We start from the raw sequence: 19,742 nt of genomic DNA on the forward strand, positions 1-19,742 counted from the left end.
ACTAGTTTGATAATTTAAGAAAAGGGAGTAGAGCCACTATGGAATGATTATGGCATAAAATATTAGTGTTATTACAGTTAGTGGTATATATGTTTACTTCCCAGAATCACGGAACGGCCGAGGTTGGAAGGGACCTCTGGAGATGCAGGGTCATCTAGAGCACGTTGTGTCCAGGCAGGTTTTGAATATCTCCAGAGAAGGAGACTCCACTACCTCTCTGGGCAACCTGTGCCAGTGCTCAGTCACCTTCCCAGTCAAGAAGTTTTTCCTCAGGTTCAGATGGAACTTCCTGTGGTTAAGTTTCTGCCTGTTGCCTCTTGTCCTGTCGCTGGGCACCACGGAGAAGACGCTGGCCCCGTCCTCTTGACACCCTCCCTTTAGATGTTTGTATACACTGATGAGATCCCCTTTCAGTCTTCTCTTCTGCAGGCTAAACAGTCCGAGCTCTCTCAGGCAATTTCTTCCTAGGAGAGGTGCTCCAGTCCTCTCATCATCTTTGTAGCCCTCCGCTGGACTCTCTCCAGGAGCGCCATGTCTCTCTTGTACTGGGGAGCCCAGAACCGGACACAGGACTCCAGGTGAGGCCTCCCCAGGGCTGAGGAGAGGGGCAGGATCACCTCCCTCGACCTGCTGGCAACACTCTGCCTAATGCACCCCAGGATACCATGGGCCTTCTTGGCCACAAGGGCACATTGCTGGCTCATGGTCAACTTGTTGTCCACCAGGACTCCCAGGTCCTTGTCTGCAGAGCTGCTTTCCAGCAGGTCAGCCCCCAGCCTGTCGTGGTGCCTGGGATTATTCCTGCCTAGGTGCAGGACCCTGCACTTGCCTTTGTTGAACTTCAGGAGGTTCCTCTCTGCCCAGCTCTCCAGCCTGTCTAGGTCTCTCTGATTGGCAGCACAGCCTTCTGGTGTATCAAAAGTACTTTTCAACAAATAAAATACAGGAAATGCAGTTATTTTCTGTAATCCACAATGGATGATTGGATATACGGCAGATAATGAGGTTTAACAGGAAGGAGAGTTTTCAGAGATGATCTGTTGATACTTTGAATTCCCTTGATTAGAGTGCAGAGGTGGTATGATTCAGACCTGGAAAAAGCAGCTATGGAGCAGAGAGGTTGGAAGACCAGTTAGATATGATATAATATAATGAGAAAGAGAGTGTACATTCCTCTTGCTAAGGTTTGCTTATCTGCGACTAAAGCAACGGTATCTGTATAGACATACTGTATGGCTCTTGAGTTTACTTCTAGTTTTTAAATTTATTTGAGGCTGCTCTCCCACATCATCTTGCTTATTGACGCTAAGCATACTATTGCATGCAATAATGTAAGTCTCCCTCCAGAGATCGATGAGGTATCTTCCAGGTACTATGGGGAAAAACGCGACTATGAACGTTCTAATTCATCAGCTTTCCCTGTTATTTCAAGCAGTTGCTTTGAGGATTTTTTGTCTGGTTTCTGTGTCCTTCTTTCCTATTCTGTGCAAGTCTTTGTTTGTTTGTTTTTGACTGTATTCTTGCAAATCAGTGATGATGTGTCGGTATCAGAGAATATGCTTGTGCTGTCAACTGGCCATAGCAAGTTAAGCTCCTGGTTTCCTTAGTCATCCGCAAGAGATTTGCATGTCAGCACAATGCGAATTGATGAAGAGGTGCTCTTCAGCATGTTATGGGTTGACCTCTGGAGAAAACATTTCGGAAGTGGGTTAAAGTTGCATTTCTAGATTCCCTTTGGAGTTGGTAGTGAAGGAAAAAATAGCTTATAGCTAATCTCCTGCTAAGGGTGGACAGAAAGAAGAGAATTGGTAGAACTCTTGAATAAAATCTGTAAGTGTAGTTGGGAGTTTATTATGTAATAAAGCTGGGGAAGAAAAGGAGAAGGGAACTTTATGAAATGGCTAGTTTTACATACACCTAATTTCCAGGACTACTTACTAAATTAATATAACATGATTATGGAACATTCCTGTTCAGAGCTATACTAGTCCGCTACCTGGGAGGTATCTTGATGCTGAGTATGTGTAATCAGCTAATAATACAGCTTGAAGTGTGTCAAAAATTTTCAAATATAAACATTCTCAGTGCATTTCTACTTTATTTTGCAGTTAAAAATCCTTTTGATAGGCGTATCTTTCCTACAGAAAAAAAAAACAGGCTAAGGTTCTTGTGTTTTTTAAAAATTTTTAATGAGATGATAAGTTTCCTGTCTAGTTGTGTCCAGTAACATCAAGCTCTTTCCTACATAAAACAAACAAGTCTTCAAGCTGATAATACTGCTTTAAATATATGTTAAACTTTTTTTCTTAGAGGCCTTCTTTTTTATATAGTATCACACATGTCATGAAGTGAGCTTTGTTAATAGTAGCTGAAAGCGCTGCAGATACAAAATAGGTCAGTAACACAAATGTAAACATACCCACGGTTCTCTTGCAGTGCTTGATGCTGTCCAGTTAATGAACTTTACCCCAAAAGAGATAAGTCATTCTAAGTAGCTGAACACTCAGTTATTTTCTTTTTCTTTCATCTTGCTGTCTCTAGCTAGATGAGGTGTATTTTTCCAGTTCAGGACATTTTCCCTCCCCTTCGCACCCCCACTCCCTCAAGAAGCTAAACTTCTGTGATCAGCATATCTGAATCTACAGGAGTTTTTTTGCAGGAGAGTATATTGAATACTTCAGTTTTTGCAGACTTTCCTATCTATTTATTGCTTCAGCTTGTAGGCTTTCAGAAGACCTCAGTGATGCTGCAGCCTTAATTGAGGCTCACTGTAACCAATTTTTTTTATTTGTTTTTAATTCCCTTCCTGTTGAATGATCTTATGTATTTTCATTACTATTTTGATAGAATAGACAGTGCTAGTATGATTGATGAGTTGAGAAGGGAATCTTACTTGAGAAGGGAATATTACTGTGTTCAAGTTGAAGCCAAAAGATGAAATTAAGTACCCAAGGGTACAAGGCTAAGTTCTAAAGTATCTCAGCAATATAATTACTGCTATCTTTCACATATAGTGTGGCATGTCTTAAAAATTAGGAGTATATTGATGAGTGCTGGAACTATTGGTCGGTTAGGAACCTCTAGTACCATAGGTGTCAGTAGTTATAACTGCATTAGGTATGAAACTCTTGTCATTGTTACAGAAACTGCAACTGTAGGGCTGCTCTGTGTAATAACATCTTCACAACAATCATATCTAGATTTGACTGTCCTTTATTGATAATGATATATATTTTAACTAGATTCACAGTATGATAGATAAAATGTATTTTGGTATACATTCCAACAGATGTGATATTATTTGCTACGAAATGGTTTGCTATGAAAAGGAGAAATTTGACTCTGAAAGCAGATCTGCTATCTGGTATTTTAGTAATCTTTTCTATTTCATGAACAGAAAAGTAAAAACTCATTGTTATGCTTCGTCCAGCAGGGAAATATATTTAGTAGACTACATAGGAATGACCAAGTTGTAAACCTTTTCTCCTCTTTTGTCAAATTACTTATTGATAATATGTCTTTCCTCTGTAATTATCTTTCTTTTTTAATTTGATGAGATTATCCTGATGTACGTACAATTAGAGGAATTAATGTCACATAGCTATGATTTGAAACAAAATACTAATTTTTTCTTAGTTTCACAGAATAGATCAATTGCTTGATATTAAATTGTAGAGGAAAATAGCCAAATTGTTGTAAGTGGAAGGATCTAAATTCCACTTGGGTTGGATGTAAATTCCTTGAAATCTATTTGTCTGTATTTGTTCAACTTGTTTTTTGGTGGCTGACGTTGAACACTTCTCTGTGTTGTGAAATGAGACAGTATCTAGAACAGTTTAACTGAAGGAGGTGAAAAAAGGTCTCAGACTTTTTTTTTTTTTTTTTTAAACCTACCTGGGATAATGTTATAACAGCCCGTTTTGTACTGGTCCCTGTCTCTTGAACTTTTTTCTTTTTTTCCTGTGAATTTACAGCTTGAAATAGGAAACAAAATAATACCGTATAAAAAAAGGGGAAGGAGATAAAAGGAGCAAGGAGAATTTGAATATTATTGTGTTGTCATATTCCAGAAGGGGTTGGTGGTTGGATAATATTCAAAAAGGAATATTATCCTACCTTTAAAAAAAAAAAAAAAAAAAGTGTACTGTCAACTTTGGACTCTAAATTGTGTGGGTTTTTTTTTTTTTTTTTACTCTACCCTTTCAGAATTTACTTTAGAAATTACAGATGTTAGGATTTTTTCACTATCAGAAGCAAAAGACATGCATGTCTAACATTTTCATATGCTGTGTTGACTATATGATTTCATTTTATATAGTCTTGCAGTATATTCTTAGCATCATATATATACTCTTGCATAGATTGAAATCAGTGGTATGAATATACTAAACTAGGAATTAACTCTGATTATTCTGTAAATTCTGGGTGTTGGTCCAATCTGTTATGCTGTATGCAGGAGAATATTTCTAAATATTAATGACTGCTGCTGTGCATATGGGTTGGTTAGTTATCTGAATAAGTTTTATAAAAAATAAAATTTGAGCATCACATCCTCCTCCTTCCCTCTACCTTTAGAAATTATAAAGGAAATGAATGTAGAAAATGGTCAACATTATGCAGGACAGAGAAAGTTAATTCGAATGTATTCTGTATTTCTTGATGTGTTAAATTACCTGGACGAAGCAGCGTGGGATATAAATGTCCAGCTTTGAAATTAATAACTACTTAGGAACAATATTAGATTTGAGTATTTAAGCCCTTGCCCATTAGAGGGTTTACAGAGTGAATTGTGACTTAGGTTTCAGGAGATTTCTAACTTTCCGGTGTCTACTGTACATGGATAATGACTAAATAATGGAATTTAAATTTTCTGATCTTTTACCCCTGTTGCCAAAATCTAGCCTTTATATAATATAGCACACCGCTACCTGGGGATATATTGTGCCAGTGTGTCTGCCTGTGGTTCAGGGAGATTTTTTGGTTGTATCCTGATGTTAGTATAAACATGGTTAGTCTTCTGTTTCTGAAACTGAAAAAGCTCCTGTTGTCTCAACCCTTGTGTTAGTACTAGTGTAGCTCTTGAGCACCTGTTGCATGAGGAAGGCAAGAAGTATCTTTAACAAAAACAGTACTTAGTAGTTTATATGAAGAAGATGAATTATTGAAAGTTTTCCTCCCTTTGTTAGGGAAAAAAGCACCTCTTCTCTCAGCATGATGATTCTTCTCTCAGCATGCTGATGTTCTCAGATGAAGTTCTATGTTCTGAAGCTCCAACATTGTATGAAAATGAAGTTACGGCACGCCTCTTTAAACTCTGATGTAATATGTATCTTACGCCTCATAAACATGCATATGCTACCTGCTCAACATATATGGAAGTATGTGTAGTTGTATGCCGCTGTCATTACATTTAATGAAGCTAGTGTAAGTCTAAGTCTGTCCTTAATTGCAAACTGCTGTATAAATTAAGAAACCATTGCAAACTTCTGTGTTTTACTCCTTATTCTTGTCTTAGGCGCTCAGATTTTTTCTCCCTCTTTTTATGGCTAAAGGAATTCTTTGGGGATTGAAAGTAATACAGCCTCAGACTTATAATAATTTACTGAACATAGGAGTAAAATAGGTTGAGTCTTCAAGTATCTGGAAATCAATATAGTACAAATATAGGAGAGTCAATATAACATCACTCTATGAACATGCTCATAGTAGAAATCACAATCTCATGCTAGCCAAAACTCACAAATAAACACTCTCTAACAAGCCCTAAGGCTTTTAAATATGAACGAGTATGTTCCTATGTGTCACTGTTGAGTCTTCTGCTACAATCTTTAGTGACTACTTTCTTGTATTAAAAAAGCTATATCAAAGCAATAATTTCTTTGAACTCAGTAATCAAGTTTTTATACTGTCCAGCTTGCGATTTGAAAGGCATTCATCACTATTCATTGCTTCCACTACAGAAAAGCAGTAGAGTTAAGAATGGATTTCCCATTGTGGCATGATTTCATCTCTGATAGAATCTGGTTTTTCTGTCTCAGTGCCATCTGAAAAAAAGTATCTTCAAATAAGCAAATATGTAATAATAGCAGTTTTGAGGTCACCAAAACCCAAAATGATTCTGAGCAGCTTGTTTGCTGTAAAATCATCTTGCTATGCAGGGATATTCCCATAAGAGATGGTATTTGTATACATCAGTAGTGCAAAGCAGTGCCATTGGGAGCTGGTGGTACTCCATTAAGGTAACACAGGATAACTTTGAAACGGAAACCAGTTTGAGGCTACCAATATTGAAAGTATGAAAGGAAGGTCACATTTTTAAACATTATAAATTTCACATAGCTTGAGGCTTAGAAATCAGTTTTCACTGTTTTATGTTTAACAAAGAAGGTCCTCTCTGTGTAATATAGGCAATTATATGATGACTGAAAAGTAGTGTTTTTGGTTTTTGTTTTTGGTTTGCCTTTTTAGTTCAACACTTGAATAGCTTGTGGTTGGATAGAACACTTTTGTTCCAGTTGCTTTTTGAGTCAGTTCAGATTAAACCTGAAACATGACAGTCTGTATAACAGTGAATATATTTGTACAGTACTTGTATGTATTTGCCTAATATGTCTATCTGAATTTATTATAGTTGATGAATTTTAGAAAGAGATTTAAAAGAATTATGATATAAAAAGAATTGTGATGTTAGAAGAGATTTCCAGACTGTAAAATGCTGTGTAATACATGAAAAATATAGGTTACTAGAAAATTAAAATAGCCTTAACTATTAAAATAGCCTTAAAATTAAACCAAAAAATGGTGACACTGTAGCAGTTTGGAAGATGTTTATAAAACACAAGGTATTTTCTACTAATGAAAAGTCGGAAGGTATGTTGGAAAATACTGTTTGTTTTCATTAGCAATTCCTTTAGGTTTTGTAATGTAGTTGATTCATTGCCATGGCCCTGTTGTGGTTTTATGTGAGTTCCCTGTAACATAGTTTTTCTAAAAAGCAATATTACATTAAAATGTTTTTCCTGGCTTTCTTCGAAACAACGAAGAGAATTAAAAATAAGCTGATTAACACAGGAAAGTAGAAAATGTGAAATTACGCAAAAATTCTTGTAGAATAAATTGAGTAAAGTGTTTGGTTTTTTTTTTTTTTAATTGAAGTGCTTATTAACATGCCAGAGTTTTATATGAGTTAAAGTGGCCATGAACTGTCATTTTATCAAATGTAAAACTTTTATTTTTGCCGTAAAAGGCTAGCTTGGAAAAACTGTATTGGACTATAGATGCTTGACCTGTCGGCAGAAAAAATAATCAGGAACAAAAGCAGATATGTGTACAATTTGAAGTACATGTCTTGTAAACATTAAAGATGGTGACCATTTCTTGTAAAAATGTCAAAAATCTAGTTCGTTTGGTCTTAACTTCAGAGTTTGCATTCTGGAAATGTAAGCTAAATGGAAAGATTTTCACTATCACTGCTCATGTCTGGTACTGTTAAACTCTAGATGATGCGCTAACTCTTGATTAATTTTTGCTGCATGCTAGTTACAGATGATGATCTGTTTATTTTTCTTCCTTTAGTCCTTCTGAGACTTAAGAAAAATCTTTTATCTTGTAAATCTTGCCCCACGTGGTATTAGCACTGGGGGACTGTCAGGTTTAAAGCATAGCATGAAATATTAGTTAACTGTTTCTTTCATATTTTCAAGACAAGGAGGGCTTGCCAGCTGCTGTTGAAGTGAAGAGGCTGTCACCAGGCAACTCTGCTGTCTCAGAATATAAATACAAAGAGGCAGGAGAGAAGCAAACTCCATATTCGTAACCTGAGCACTCAAAATATGTCTCCATTGAATTTATAGACTGGTGAAAAGGCTATGAGAAAATGTACCAACTGAGCAGAAATCAACTTAAAAAAATGTTTTCTAAAAAAGCTTACTTAAAGAATGTGCTCTTATTCAACTTCTACATTTAATCTCTTTTGTATAGTTATTGCAGGTAATCTGGAAGTGTGTATGGCTTTTCAAACTTCTAGAAAATGTTTTGAAACAATTCTTATTTTTGGAAGCCAGGCTTTGTGCTTTCTTGAACATTGAATTAGGATGTTTTCTAATTGTATTTTTACAGCTTTTAGCTGCCTCATAATTTTTTGGGTAAAATTTCAGGGAAAAAAAATGAGAGAGAAGTATAATCCATTCAAAATTTGCTGCTGGTGGAGTGTGGAGTTTGGCTTGCCTTTCCAGTAATGCTGAATTTCTGGGTTGGCTGAAGAACAGATGGTTGTGAAGAGAGGTATTACTCCTTAAGTGCATACTAAAGCAAACTCTCAATGATAAGAATTTTCTTATCACTGAAGCTATTTTATGCTTTCTAATTCCTTTTTATTCTTACAGTTTAGCGTTTTAGTAGAGAATCACCTATACGTTACACAACTGGTTTTATACTGTTTTTTTGATATGGATGAAACAAAAGGAATTAGGGAGTTAATATAGGGGTAATTCCTCAACTATGTCAAGTATTGCATACACTCTGCTTGTATTAAAACTGTTTCACAGCTTCTATTGTAAGAATTTGTAAAGTTTTGATTAAATCTGGCACCAGCAGTTGCATATGAGCAGTTGAAGATGGAACAGGTTAGGCTATAAAGGGGTCTAATTATTCTGATGCATACCTTTTCCAATATCCTTTTATTTAGCATGTATCATATCTGGACTTTGACACATGCTTTTTCTTCAGCCCATTGATTCTTAATCTGCTCCTATTAGAGCTTGATGTTCTGTCTGAAAAGGAACAGCTGATCTTATTCCTTGGGAGGGAAAGGAATTATTTCATACTACAGAACACATTTGAAATAAAGCAGAGACTGAATTAACTTTTCAGTTTTTAGGTTTTGTGGTTATGTTTGCATTAACATTTAGATCAGAACTAACTTCAATAGTTTTTTTTCAAATTCTCCAACATCTGTTGATTTCGTGATTTATTTTGGTTTTTCAAATGGTATTGAAACAGAAAAACAGATTCTATCAAAGGTGAAACAGTATCAGGGGAACTGGAAATTTCATTCTTAACTCTGTCGCTTTCCTGTAGCGGAAAGGATATGTAGCACTGAGCACCTTTTAAATGGCAGGCTGAACATTACAACAACTTACTGTGGACAGGAAGCTAACGTGGGCCTTCCTTTCTGTAAAGGACAATTAAACAATGTTTTCCAGTTCTTTTGTTCAAGAGGTCGGTGTAGTTTCTGTTTTGCACTCATTGTACTTGAGTATTTTTGGCATGATTGTAAAATGAATTTAAGCAAGGTCCCCTTAGATGGGAAGTTGGGTTTGATGCTAGAAGCTTCGTATTTAAGATTTACCCTGAATGGGTCATAAAGCTGCTGATGGACTGGTTCATGCACTGGAAAACCGACGTGAGACGAGTAGCTAGAAACCCTGCAGCATCAGGTATACAGGAGCTTAAGGGCAACTTTCTCAGTGGTATGACTATGACTTTTTTCGGTCACAGCATAGAAGAATTTACAGTGAAAATGCACTCTCCTTTCAGTGAGCTCTTTCAAGCAAGCAGATATGAAATGACAGTCTTTATGACTCCATGACTCAACTGTGTGCTCCGGACAGATGTAAATTTGAAACTGAGTCTTCCACCTCCATAGACGTAGTTTGTTGCATTCTTCTGCTTAGCTTTCCTGCAGAAATAGGAGGAAAATATTGTCAAGATAGAACAAGATATTTGCCATCCAGTGAATAAATGTAGCAATACTTTTTAAATTATGGAACTGGATAATTGTGCAAAGAATTGATGATATTTTCTGTTCCTCTCCAGCATTGCTTTCTGCTGATGAAACAATTTGTGTACATAAAGTAAGTTTGTTTAAACATAAACAGCATAGTACTTGAAAGCATGATTTGGCTTTAGTTCTCTATATGCAGCTATATGTGTGTGTGTGTATGTATATATCAGACTCAACTTTTCTACCAGCTGTTATTTAATGAACTTAAAATTATCTTTGTAATTCTTATTTTCATCAGTTTGTCATGACGTGGCTTGGTGTCTTCCTAAAAACAGGTTTGTTTTTCATGGGTTCCTGAAATGCCTCAATTTCATGCCATATGACAGTGATCATCTAATTCACCTTTTTAGTATGCACTTTCATAGTAAATTAATATTCTGCCATATTGAAGAGCAAGTTGTTTTGTGTAACAAAAACTTTACAGTCTTGAAATTAGTGCATCAAATGTGGAATGGTTGTGTTGAAAATGTTGAATCGTTGTGTTGACACAGAAGATTGGCATTGGCATCAAAGTTACTGCAGACCTATGAATACTCTCAAGAAATAATACTGTATATGTTGGTCCTATAACGTTAATGAATATAACTAAGCATTAGCAATAATTTCAGTCCTTTGATTTCCTTCCCCCTCCCCAACCCCAGTGGTCCTAATGTTAACATTGGCTTTACTAGTCTTGGAAATTCTTGGCGGTTGTTTTAGAGTTGGCCTGTGCTTTTGTAGAAGTAACAAGAGAGTAGAGAGTTACCTTTTTTTATTAGAATACATGTGTATTAAAAAATTGGCAAGCTGTTTCTTTATCTTAATCTGTGTTTTATGTAAAAGGTAGATACAGACATAATGCATCCTATGTTAAAAGATTGTCTGGTGTGAAATATTTCTAGTTTGGCAAAATGTACCAAACATGAAGTTTAAGTTAGCATTTACATAGGAAGATATCTTGCATTTCGTGTAAGCTATACCCAAACAGAAGATTACAAATATTTGCCTTAAGAGCTTGATTTAGCCATTATATAAACTCATTGTAGTTGAAGTGAGAAGAAAACCTATGTGTGTTTAGATATTTAGCTTGGAGGCCTAATACCGAATATAATACAGTTTTGTACAGTTGGGGCTGTTAGCTTTCCTTGCCAGTTTTTGGTACCATACACAGTCTTTGAACTTTAAAATTATATACAGTTCTCCAAAACAAAGAGAATTTCTTTACGTAAAAAGCTATGAGGAAGTTGTAGCTTGTCAACTTGCTTTATTTTAGATAAATTTTAAAAAACATGTAAGTTATTGCTGAACATGGCCTAGGAAGTTTTTTCCTCCACTGCCCCCTTAGCTCTTGATGTGTTAATAATAGAAAGACTATTATGGAAATCATAGTGAATTGCTTAATCTGTCCCGTTTTTCTCTCTTCCTCAGTGTGATGTATATTTTATGGTCCCTTTGATACACTTTCTCTTCTCAGTAGTTCCCACTTTTGGATCATTTTCCTGAACTCATACACGAAATTCTGCTCAGAGCTGCAAACTTTATATTCTGTTTCTAGATTATACTCTTGTGAAAATCATTTTCTTGTTACCAGTTAGCTTTATGGCAAGTACAGGATAGACTTCCAAATGTTCTCTTAAGAAAAAAAGGGAAACTTGCAAGTCTGTTTTTACGGTGTTAATGTCAATGGACTCATTATTTGCACAACAGCTGATGTGTGTACTGTTTGTTGCTTCACTTAATTGGTGACTGTACTATATTCATAAAAACTTCAGTAACTGAAAACAATAGGTCAGTGTCCGCTATTTATGTGTAAGTAGTCACAAAGATGCCGGCTGTATCCGAAACATGGAAAAACCGTTTGATAAGTAATCTACATGAATATTTGCATTGCGTACTGTCCTCAGGTGTGGTGTTGTTATGAGTATTGAACCTGCTATGTATACTTACTGTATGTATTAATATTTTGGGATAACTTCAGTTGCAAGTTCTTTTGAAATAGCCAGCTTTGTGATTCTGACAGTATTTATTTTATGTTTTCAATCGCATTATAGTTCAAAAGAATTATAGTTTGTAAGACAAATTCTTATAGAATTTTCTTTTGCATCTTGGGTTCTGGTTTCTATTCCTTTAGAGTAAGAAGTAATTTAAAGTACTATGAAACTTTAATCTTTTATTCTTTAAAGCTTCACATCCAGAAGAAATAACTTTCTTTTTTTTGGACATATTTTCTGCCTGAACTTGTTCTGGGGTTTCTTGGCCATCTTCTCACATGTGTAAGTTTTCCTTCTCCCTCTTTTCTCCCCCCCTCCATCCACACTTTTCCCTCCTCCCTTTCTTCCTCCAGTCTGAGATGTTATCTGCCTGCTAATTCTGCAGAAGTTTAGGGGCAAGGAGAAGTGTGTGGCTGTACTGAATACAGGACATGAAGGAGTTTGCAGAGGTTTGGAAAGAAGTTGACATTACTTTTTAGTTATGCTGCATAAGTACTATAACTATTGGCTAACTTTTATCAGAAGCAACACAGAGTAGAGTATATTTTTTTTAATGTGTGACTAACTGTAGGCAGTATTTCTTTATTTTGTTGAATAACTTCCCTGATTTTATAATTTCCATATCCTTCAAATACAGACCAGTTTGAGATTGACCACATTTAGCAATGATTAAGCATGCTTCTTTACAAAAGCAGAACTCTTTACTTTATGATGTAAGAAAAGTTGAGAGTAAAAGAGGAACACAGTTACACTAATATGCCATTGTAGCATATTCCCATCCTGTCATCTGGAAAATTAAATCAGGTTACAGCATGGATTAACATCCAGAATTGTGAGGAGGGGAAGGTAGTGTCTTAAATCCCATGAAATTAAACAACAGGATTATACAGTTCACAGCTAATTTTGATTTTCACCTGTATTTGGCTTTTTGTTGAGTGAGAGTCTATAAGAAAAAGCAGTATAATTTTTAAAACTTGTCAATAGTCCCATATTTGCTAAAATACTACTACTGATAGCTTGAATGTGGTTGAGTAATCTGTACAATATTATATATAGTATTTAAAGATATGAAGTATAATCTCTCCTAGTCGGAGGGGAAGAATTAAATGTATCAGCAGTGAGAACTATATTTACCTAGTGTGGAATCAATGGTTTGTGTTATCCACTTCTATTGATGTTCTGTAAATACAGGATAAAGAAGCAGAATGCTGCTGTGACAGAGCAGAAAAGTTTTAGTCTTTATCACTGAGAAAAGCATTTTCTTTTCCTCCCCTTTTATAAAATAAAAAAAATATGAGCGCTTGCAAAAATTTCATGCGGGAAGTGGCTCAACTTTGTGGATCTTGAGATATTTTATGACCTGAAACTTACAAAATCAGAAGTGAAGAATGATCGATAGGAGATGGTAACTGAAGTTACCACAACATACAAGTTCAACTTGTAGCACTACTTCCATTCATGTTTTGAGCATTTTGGGAAAAGTTAGCTTGAGGAACTAGTCATGTGATTCTTCTTCTTTAGGTTGTAAACTTTCACTTGGTTTTGTTTGTTCTGTTTAGCCATGTCTCCTTTTGGTGACCTAGGCTTAGCTTTTGATGCTTTGTAACTTTATAGGTGAGTGGTGCCCTGGAAATCCTCAAGCTCTGCACTGTGCTGAGACTGTATAAGAGGTTGATAGGAAGGATTTCAGTCTGTTGTGCTGTTCTGATGTCAGCAAATGGATTTCACTTTCCTGAACTTGAAGACATGCATTGCTTTTGCCTATGAATGTTGAAGTAGAAAAATATTTGAACATCATTCCATTGAAAAGTCTGTTAAGTACCCGAAATAAATGTTCAGCTGTTTTGAGTTGTGAAGGCTTTTCTTACTGCCTAGAGAAGCAGTGGAGCTACAGATAATTCTACCTGCAGTGTGCAAAGCAAATTATTGTTCATCAAATTGTTTAAAGTTTTCAAGTTATTTATTTGCTTTTATAGACAGAGTTGACAGTCAGTTATGTTCATGTCTTAACCTGGGATTTTATATGAGTGCTGGAGCGTATTTTACTGATACCAGCAGTATGATTAAAGTTGAATACTGAATGCCTGTGTGAGGAATCCTACTGTATTCCTCCATTTCTGTGCCTGTTTTCCTCTGTTCAGAAGAATATGGATATTGTGTCCCTAGCAATTTGGGTCAGCCATGGGTTATTATGCTCCTTGTGTTTACCCTTATTCTGTGGAGAGCCTGGGCATACTGCATAATAGTAGTGTTTGTTTTCTAGCTTGTGTTTCATGAAGTCAGATGTCTTGATGGCCACTATTGAAATGTATGTATTTATGTAAATCTTCTTGGTTTAGTGAGGGTGCTTCAGGTTTGTGGAACTTTATAAAAGGATCCAAAACAGTAATTACCAGATAGGATTTAAATGTCATTTTTATTGTGTGTATATATATGTATGTAAACATAGTTGAAAACACTTTTCAAATAAATATTATATTAACAGTGAATAATGGATAAAACAATGAAAGCTGTTAATAAGATGTGATGTGCTCTTTTTTCCATTGTATAGTGCTTTCCAAGTAAAGATACAAGATGTTTAATAAACATTCCCAGACTATTTAAATGCCAAAGTGATGGAGCTGATGCAATGTAAAATATAAAGTAGTTGTAAAAACACGCAGACATGCAAGCATACAGCTGCCAGACATAATTTAAAGGTGGCTTTCTTAGCCCATTTAAAAGTGCGTTCCAGGTTATACAGATTAGCCATTCTGATGCCGATCTGAGGTTTGTCATCAAAAGCGGGCTGTAAACAAACTGTATTATCTCGCTGTCTTGATTAACAGACATGTGACACTGAGTGTGATTTCATAAGGTGCTTTGCACCTCCAACTAAGTACTTACTGCAGTTATTTCCATAGTGATTGATGGATGTGAAATCAAGGTAGGTTTCATGCAAGTAAATTGTGGATGAAATTAAATATCTTCTGATGTATACAGTTGACTGACATAAGAAGTTTTTATTTATATTAAAGACAATATAGCTTATGAATGTCTCTAGCACTGTGCATGATCCATTCTTTTGGATGAAAATATAATTGTATACTTGTGTTCTGGATGAGAACGCATTCGTTTTGAACCTGTAGAAATTGGCTCGTGTGTACACTAACCAAAGTCATATCTTCTTCCTAACTGTGATGTGGTAAGTGTTTAACATTATGAGATGAAACAGTGCAATCTGCGTGAGGGTACTGGTTCAGCAAAGCTTAGATTCAGAAGTTCCCATTTGCTTAGTCTTGAAAGCAACCATAACAACTACTTTTTTTTTCAGGTTGCCGGCACAGCAAACATCCAAGCAACCTCTCTTGTCTTATTACCACCATAAGTCTTTTGGTGTGTGTGTTTTGCTGCCTAACTTTAAAGAAGTAGAAATAATTTATCTTTTAGGATACAGATCAATAGACAAGTAAAAGTTCATGTAGTCGCAAAGTAAAAATTATATTATAGTCAGCAAGCTATGGTGTGAAGCACAAAGTTCGGAAACACGCCTCATTTTGTTACTGAATTACTTAAAAGGCTAATTTTAATAATGGCTATCCACTACCTGTAATTTTTGAACTTTTTTTTCAATTTTCTCCTATTACCAAGCTCACTGAAAACACAATGCAAAAAATTGAGATTCTGAACATTTGCTCACAACTTTTGAGCCAACTAATGAGCTGGATGGCTTGTAGGAAGGGTTCTTCAGATGTGGCAACCTACCACTTGTGGTGTGCAAACTACCTCAGCAAAGATAATCCATCCTCACTGCTGTTTCTCCAGAGGAGGTGGAGGCACAGAGACATGAGAGATGGCTGTTAGGATCACTACTTCTGTGTGACAAGACGAAGATATAGGGCTAGACAGCAGAGAACCAGATGCTGCTATTACTGCAGCAAGGATGTATTGCAAATCTTTCCATGACAATAGCACCAGACAAATTTTTACTTTACAAGCAACAATCTTAAAGCAATATAAAGGTGATCTGCTTTTTTGTGTTTTGTAAAGATCTGTTTTTTTTCACTAATGTGTATTGTCTCTGAAGAACAAATATTCAGAAACATTTAATTTTTGAAATGATTATGTAAAGTAGTTTTGTAGTAAATCAGTTAAACGTTCTGGTAACTTTGAAAATTGAAATATCCTCAATTACTCTCTTTCAAAGAAAATAAATGAAATGTTGGAGAGAGATATACAGTAGTTTCTGACCTAGTAGCTTAAAAATATTTTTATAGTTTGTTATTCTTCATTGGTAATCATCATAACGGTGTGTTTCAGTTATGTATAGCACTCTAGCCTAGACAATGGCTATGAATGATGTGAATGAGTCAGTGTTCAAAATTTTTCCAAATCCTGTTCATTGTATAGTCTAGTCTACTGGTGCACAGAATTTAGTGGTCCTTGGAAGAGATGAGGGGAAGGGAGACTTTTGGTTTATTCTAAGTTTACTGACTGGGTCTTTCCTATATTAGGGACGCACATGGAAGAGAGTGTTTCGGCAGAGGGGGGAAGAGTTTTTTTTTTTTGAAAAGGAAACAGTTTTATCTATAGATGATGATGATTTTCTGTGGCCATCAGCAAATCTTAGTATCTTGCAAACTGATGCACAGTCTTTTGCATGGTGATCTTGATATGTATTTGCCTTCTGGGCTTGTATAAACGCTGTAGAATAGGTTTGTGTAGACCGTTGTGCCAATGAGCTCCTGAAACACAAAAGGGCATTCAAGATGCTAAGAAAAATATGCATATGCATATAGACAGACAGACACACACAGAGGAAAAATATTGTTGGCATCTTAGTATGGCTAATCTGATTTTGTTGCATTTGTGAAGAATGGAGAATGTAGGTTGAGATCTATGGAAGAATGTGTTTAGAGGAAATGCACTTTGGATTTCTGTACCCAGCTTAATTCCTCATTTCTTTTAAAATGGGCAAATGATAAAATTCCATATGTGTGTGTGTGTATTTAAATATATAATTCATATTGAGTTTGAGAGTAAATGGGTCAACAGAAAATTGGGGGTGGGAAATGTTACTGTCAAGCTCCAGGCTCCTTTGCCAATTTCTTAAGCAACAGTATGCACCGTGATTTACAAATTAAGGTGCCATTTCTTTCATTGATTTTTCTGTGTAGTTCTGAAAGATTGTACTCAAATGATGCAATTCTTTTAAAAAAAAATTTAAGAATATGCATCATAACAGATGATACATAGTTTCACTCTACTACTAATATTGTGCTTGCTTTGGTGAAATAAGAAATTATATTGTCCTATTACTTGAAACACTGGTGTATATATAGGACTGCTTGTGTGAGTTCAGCTATTCACATTGGTTTGCCTTTTTGGATGCTTGGTATACATTGGATACTTAACTGCACATAGATTTAAGAATTTTCAAACTAAAGCTTTAAAAAGCAATCTCTTACTTACAATTTCTTGTTTTCTGTTTATATAAAAGGTTTTGCATTTACGTGTGTATATTTATATATGAAATTTTATATGTTATTTATTTGTATGTGTGTAACAGTGAAATTTTAAACATGTAATAGTATGGAAAAATTAAGCTAAAAAGTTGTTATTAAAGTCAAATCTTGCTGTATTTCTAATTTAAAATGAATACTTCTTAACAAAATGTTTGCATCTGCTAGCAATTGAATCACCAATCAACTAATTTATTACTAAAATAAACTTTGCCAATAAGAAATCTAGGGTGGGGCTATTCTAAAACAACAATATACAGTGTATGTGTCATAAAATGATTCTCTTCCCCTCAAGCCTTAGCTACAGTGCAGTATAACAATAATTGAGCAGTAAAGATTGTTTATGCAATTTCACTAGGTACATAATGATCAAAATTTGTGGAAACATTGTATAAAAATTCAAGCATCTGGTAGTAATGTATCCAGTGTGCCAAGCTTCAGACAATTGAAACTGATCATGATTGCGCAAATGTTAGAAATGGTATAGAATACTCATTGATTTTTCTGTGTATTATACTTTGAACTCTATCTATTGCATTTTTTTAATAATTGAAAAATATCTTTGTAATATGGAATGTGACTATCTCAGCTATATTTCTTAGAAAAATGGATGGCTTGGAAGACATTTTAAATAGGTTGTCATGTAAATCATTTCAATCATGCTATTTTTTTATTTTATGAATATCTCTAATTTTAACATAATTCTCAGGAAATACTACCATATTATTTATTCTCACAGGCCAAAAGAATAAGGACATTTTGTCAATCTTTCTTACTAATCTGAAACACTTAACATTTTGTTTTACTGATGGCGGAGTTGTTCAGGGCTACCTTCCTTAGCTCTTTCAAATTCCTCTTGAATATTTTTATATATTTTCTAAGGAACATGCCTTTTCTATCAGCATGGGTTTGATTAATTTTGAGAGATTTATAATCTAGTCTCAGTGAAAACTGTGTATGGATAATCAACAGTGTCTGTAGCAAAACTAGTTATCTGATTGAAAACAAAAGTCAAAATGCATTTGGGAGCTGTTTTCTGGTGACACGTGTAGTTGGCAAATTGCAGCCAGAAAGATATTCCACAAGGTAACAGCCTAAAGTTCAGCGTATCACCAGGTCATCTCTTGCAAATTGGGAAAAAAAAAAGTGTTATGTGCACACATAGATATTTATAATTTAGATATTTATAATTTTTTCTGTTTTGTACATGTGTGTGTGTGCATGTTTTATATACATTTTTTTGTCTTTCTGGAGGAGGGTAAAGGGAGAGCCTTGAAAAGTCCTTCCCTGCTCTTATCAACGTAGCAGCCTCAGCTGCCCTCCTTGGATCCCCTGCCAGCGTTGCTATCATCTTCTGATCAAATATTAATGTGTGATTCTCTGCTTGCTCACTAATCCAAAGCCAATTAATATTATCTGTCAATTATTTACAGATCCTGAGGTGCGGAGGCAATTCCCAGAGGACTACAGTGACCAGGTTTGGAATGCGTAATTAATTTTTTACATGACAAAATTTATTTAAGGGTTGTTCAACATATTATTCCTGCTCTTTTTACTGAAAGAGATAAATACATTCTTAGAAAGAAAGAGAAGCTTTAATTAAAGAGCAGAGGATAAAAACGTATTTTTCACATTTAGAGCAGAAAACAGAAGAATTTTGGATCTCATAAGACTGTTTTACAATCTAGTCTTTACAAGCGAACATGAGAGCGGGAAGGAAAATTGATTAATAAATTTCACTTTTTGCCTTTAGGTGCCACAGTCTGCAGTTCATTTGGCAGTCCTCACCTCATTGTCTGAAGGGTTTATGACTATATTTAACTGGGCACCTGGCACTACAGTGCATTTTTTAAATTCTTGCCTGATCATGCAGTCTCTTTAGTCTATTTCAAAATGATAGTTATAAAAATATGAATGTGCAAGTAGAGCGCACAGGAATTTATCTTCTAGCTTGTACACAGATTGAATCTGGAATTTTTCACAGAATCTGTAGCTGATGTTGAAATTAACAACTTCAAGTTACCTTGTATTTTACTATGTCTCATTAGTAGTGGATTGGGGCGGGGGTCAGAGGTTAGAGAGAGAGGATTATTACTGTGGTGTCTATAAGTACTGCTGAAGTTAATGCACTGTTTTTGTTTGTTAGTGTTTAGGGTAGCTCCTGTATTTCAGTTGTGATTGCAAGTTGATTTCTTGCACCTTTATTTCTGGGAAGTGCCGAAGTTATAGCACTATATAACTATTTAATATAACAATAAATTTTGCCCCATTGAGCCCCTGATTTTAAGTTAGGGTCGACAGAGCTATTTCGTTTTGAATCTCGTCCCTTTAATTACTTTTTCATGCAATATGAAATTTTGTGGAGTTTAGTCTATCAAGTTTAACAATTGTTAGACATGATAGCTCATCAGGGCAAGAACAAATGTTTTCATATGTAGCTGTTATCACCCAATGCAATGAGACCTTGACCGGGGCCTCTGGGTGCTT

The 19,742-nt window shown here is 35.4% G+C and overlaps 1 protein-coding gene across 8 annotated transcripts in view; it reads left to right on the forward strand.

The window, feature by feature from the left end:
- The window catches only part of DENND1A (DENN domain containing 1A), a 230,929-nt gene that overhangs the window by 24,570 nt on the left and 186,617 nt on the right, over window positions 1–19,742 (forward strand). For all 8 annotated transcript variants that reach the window (XM_068914620.1, XM_068914623.1, XM_068914621.1 and 5 more), the window contains exon 3: window positions 18,689–18,732. In XM_068914620.1, coding sequence (XP_068770721.1) covers window positions 18,689–18,732 — 44 coding nt within the window. The remainder of the gene's footprint in view (window positions 1–18,688; window positions 18,733–19,742) is intronic.

This window comes from Struthio camelus, chromosome 20 (genome assembly GCF_040807025.1).
Source record: "Struthio camelus isolate bStrCam1 chromosome 20, bStrCam1.hap1, whole genome shotgun sequence".
Lineage (NCBI taxonomy): Eukaryota > Metazoa > Chordata > Aves > Struthioniformes > Struthionidae > Struthio > Struthio camelus.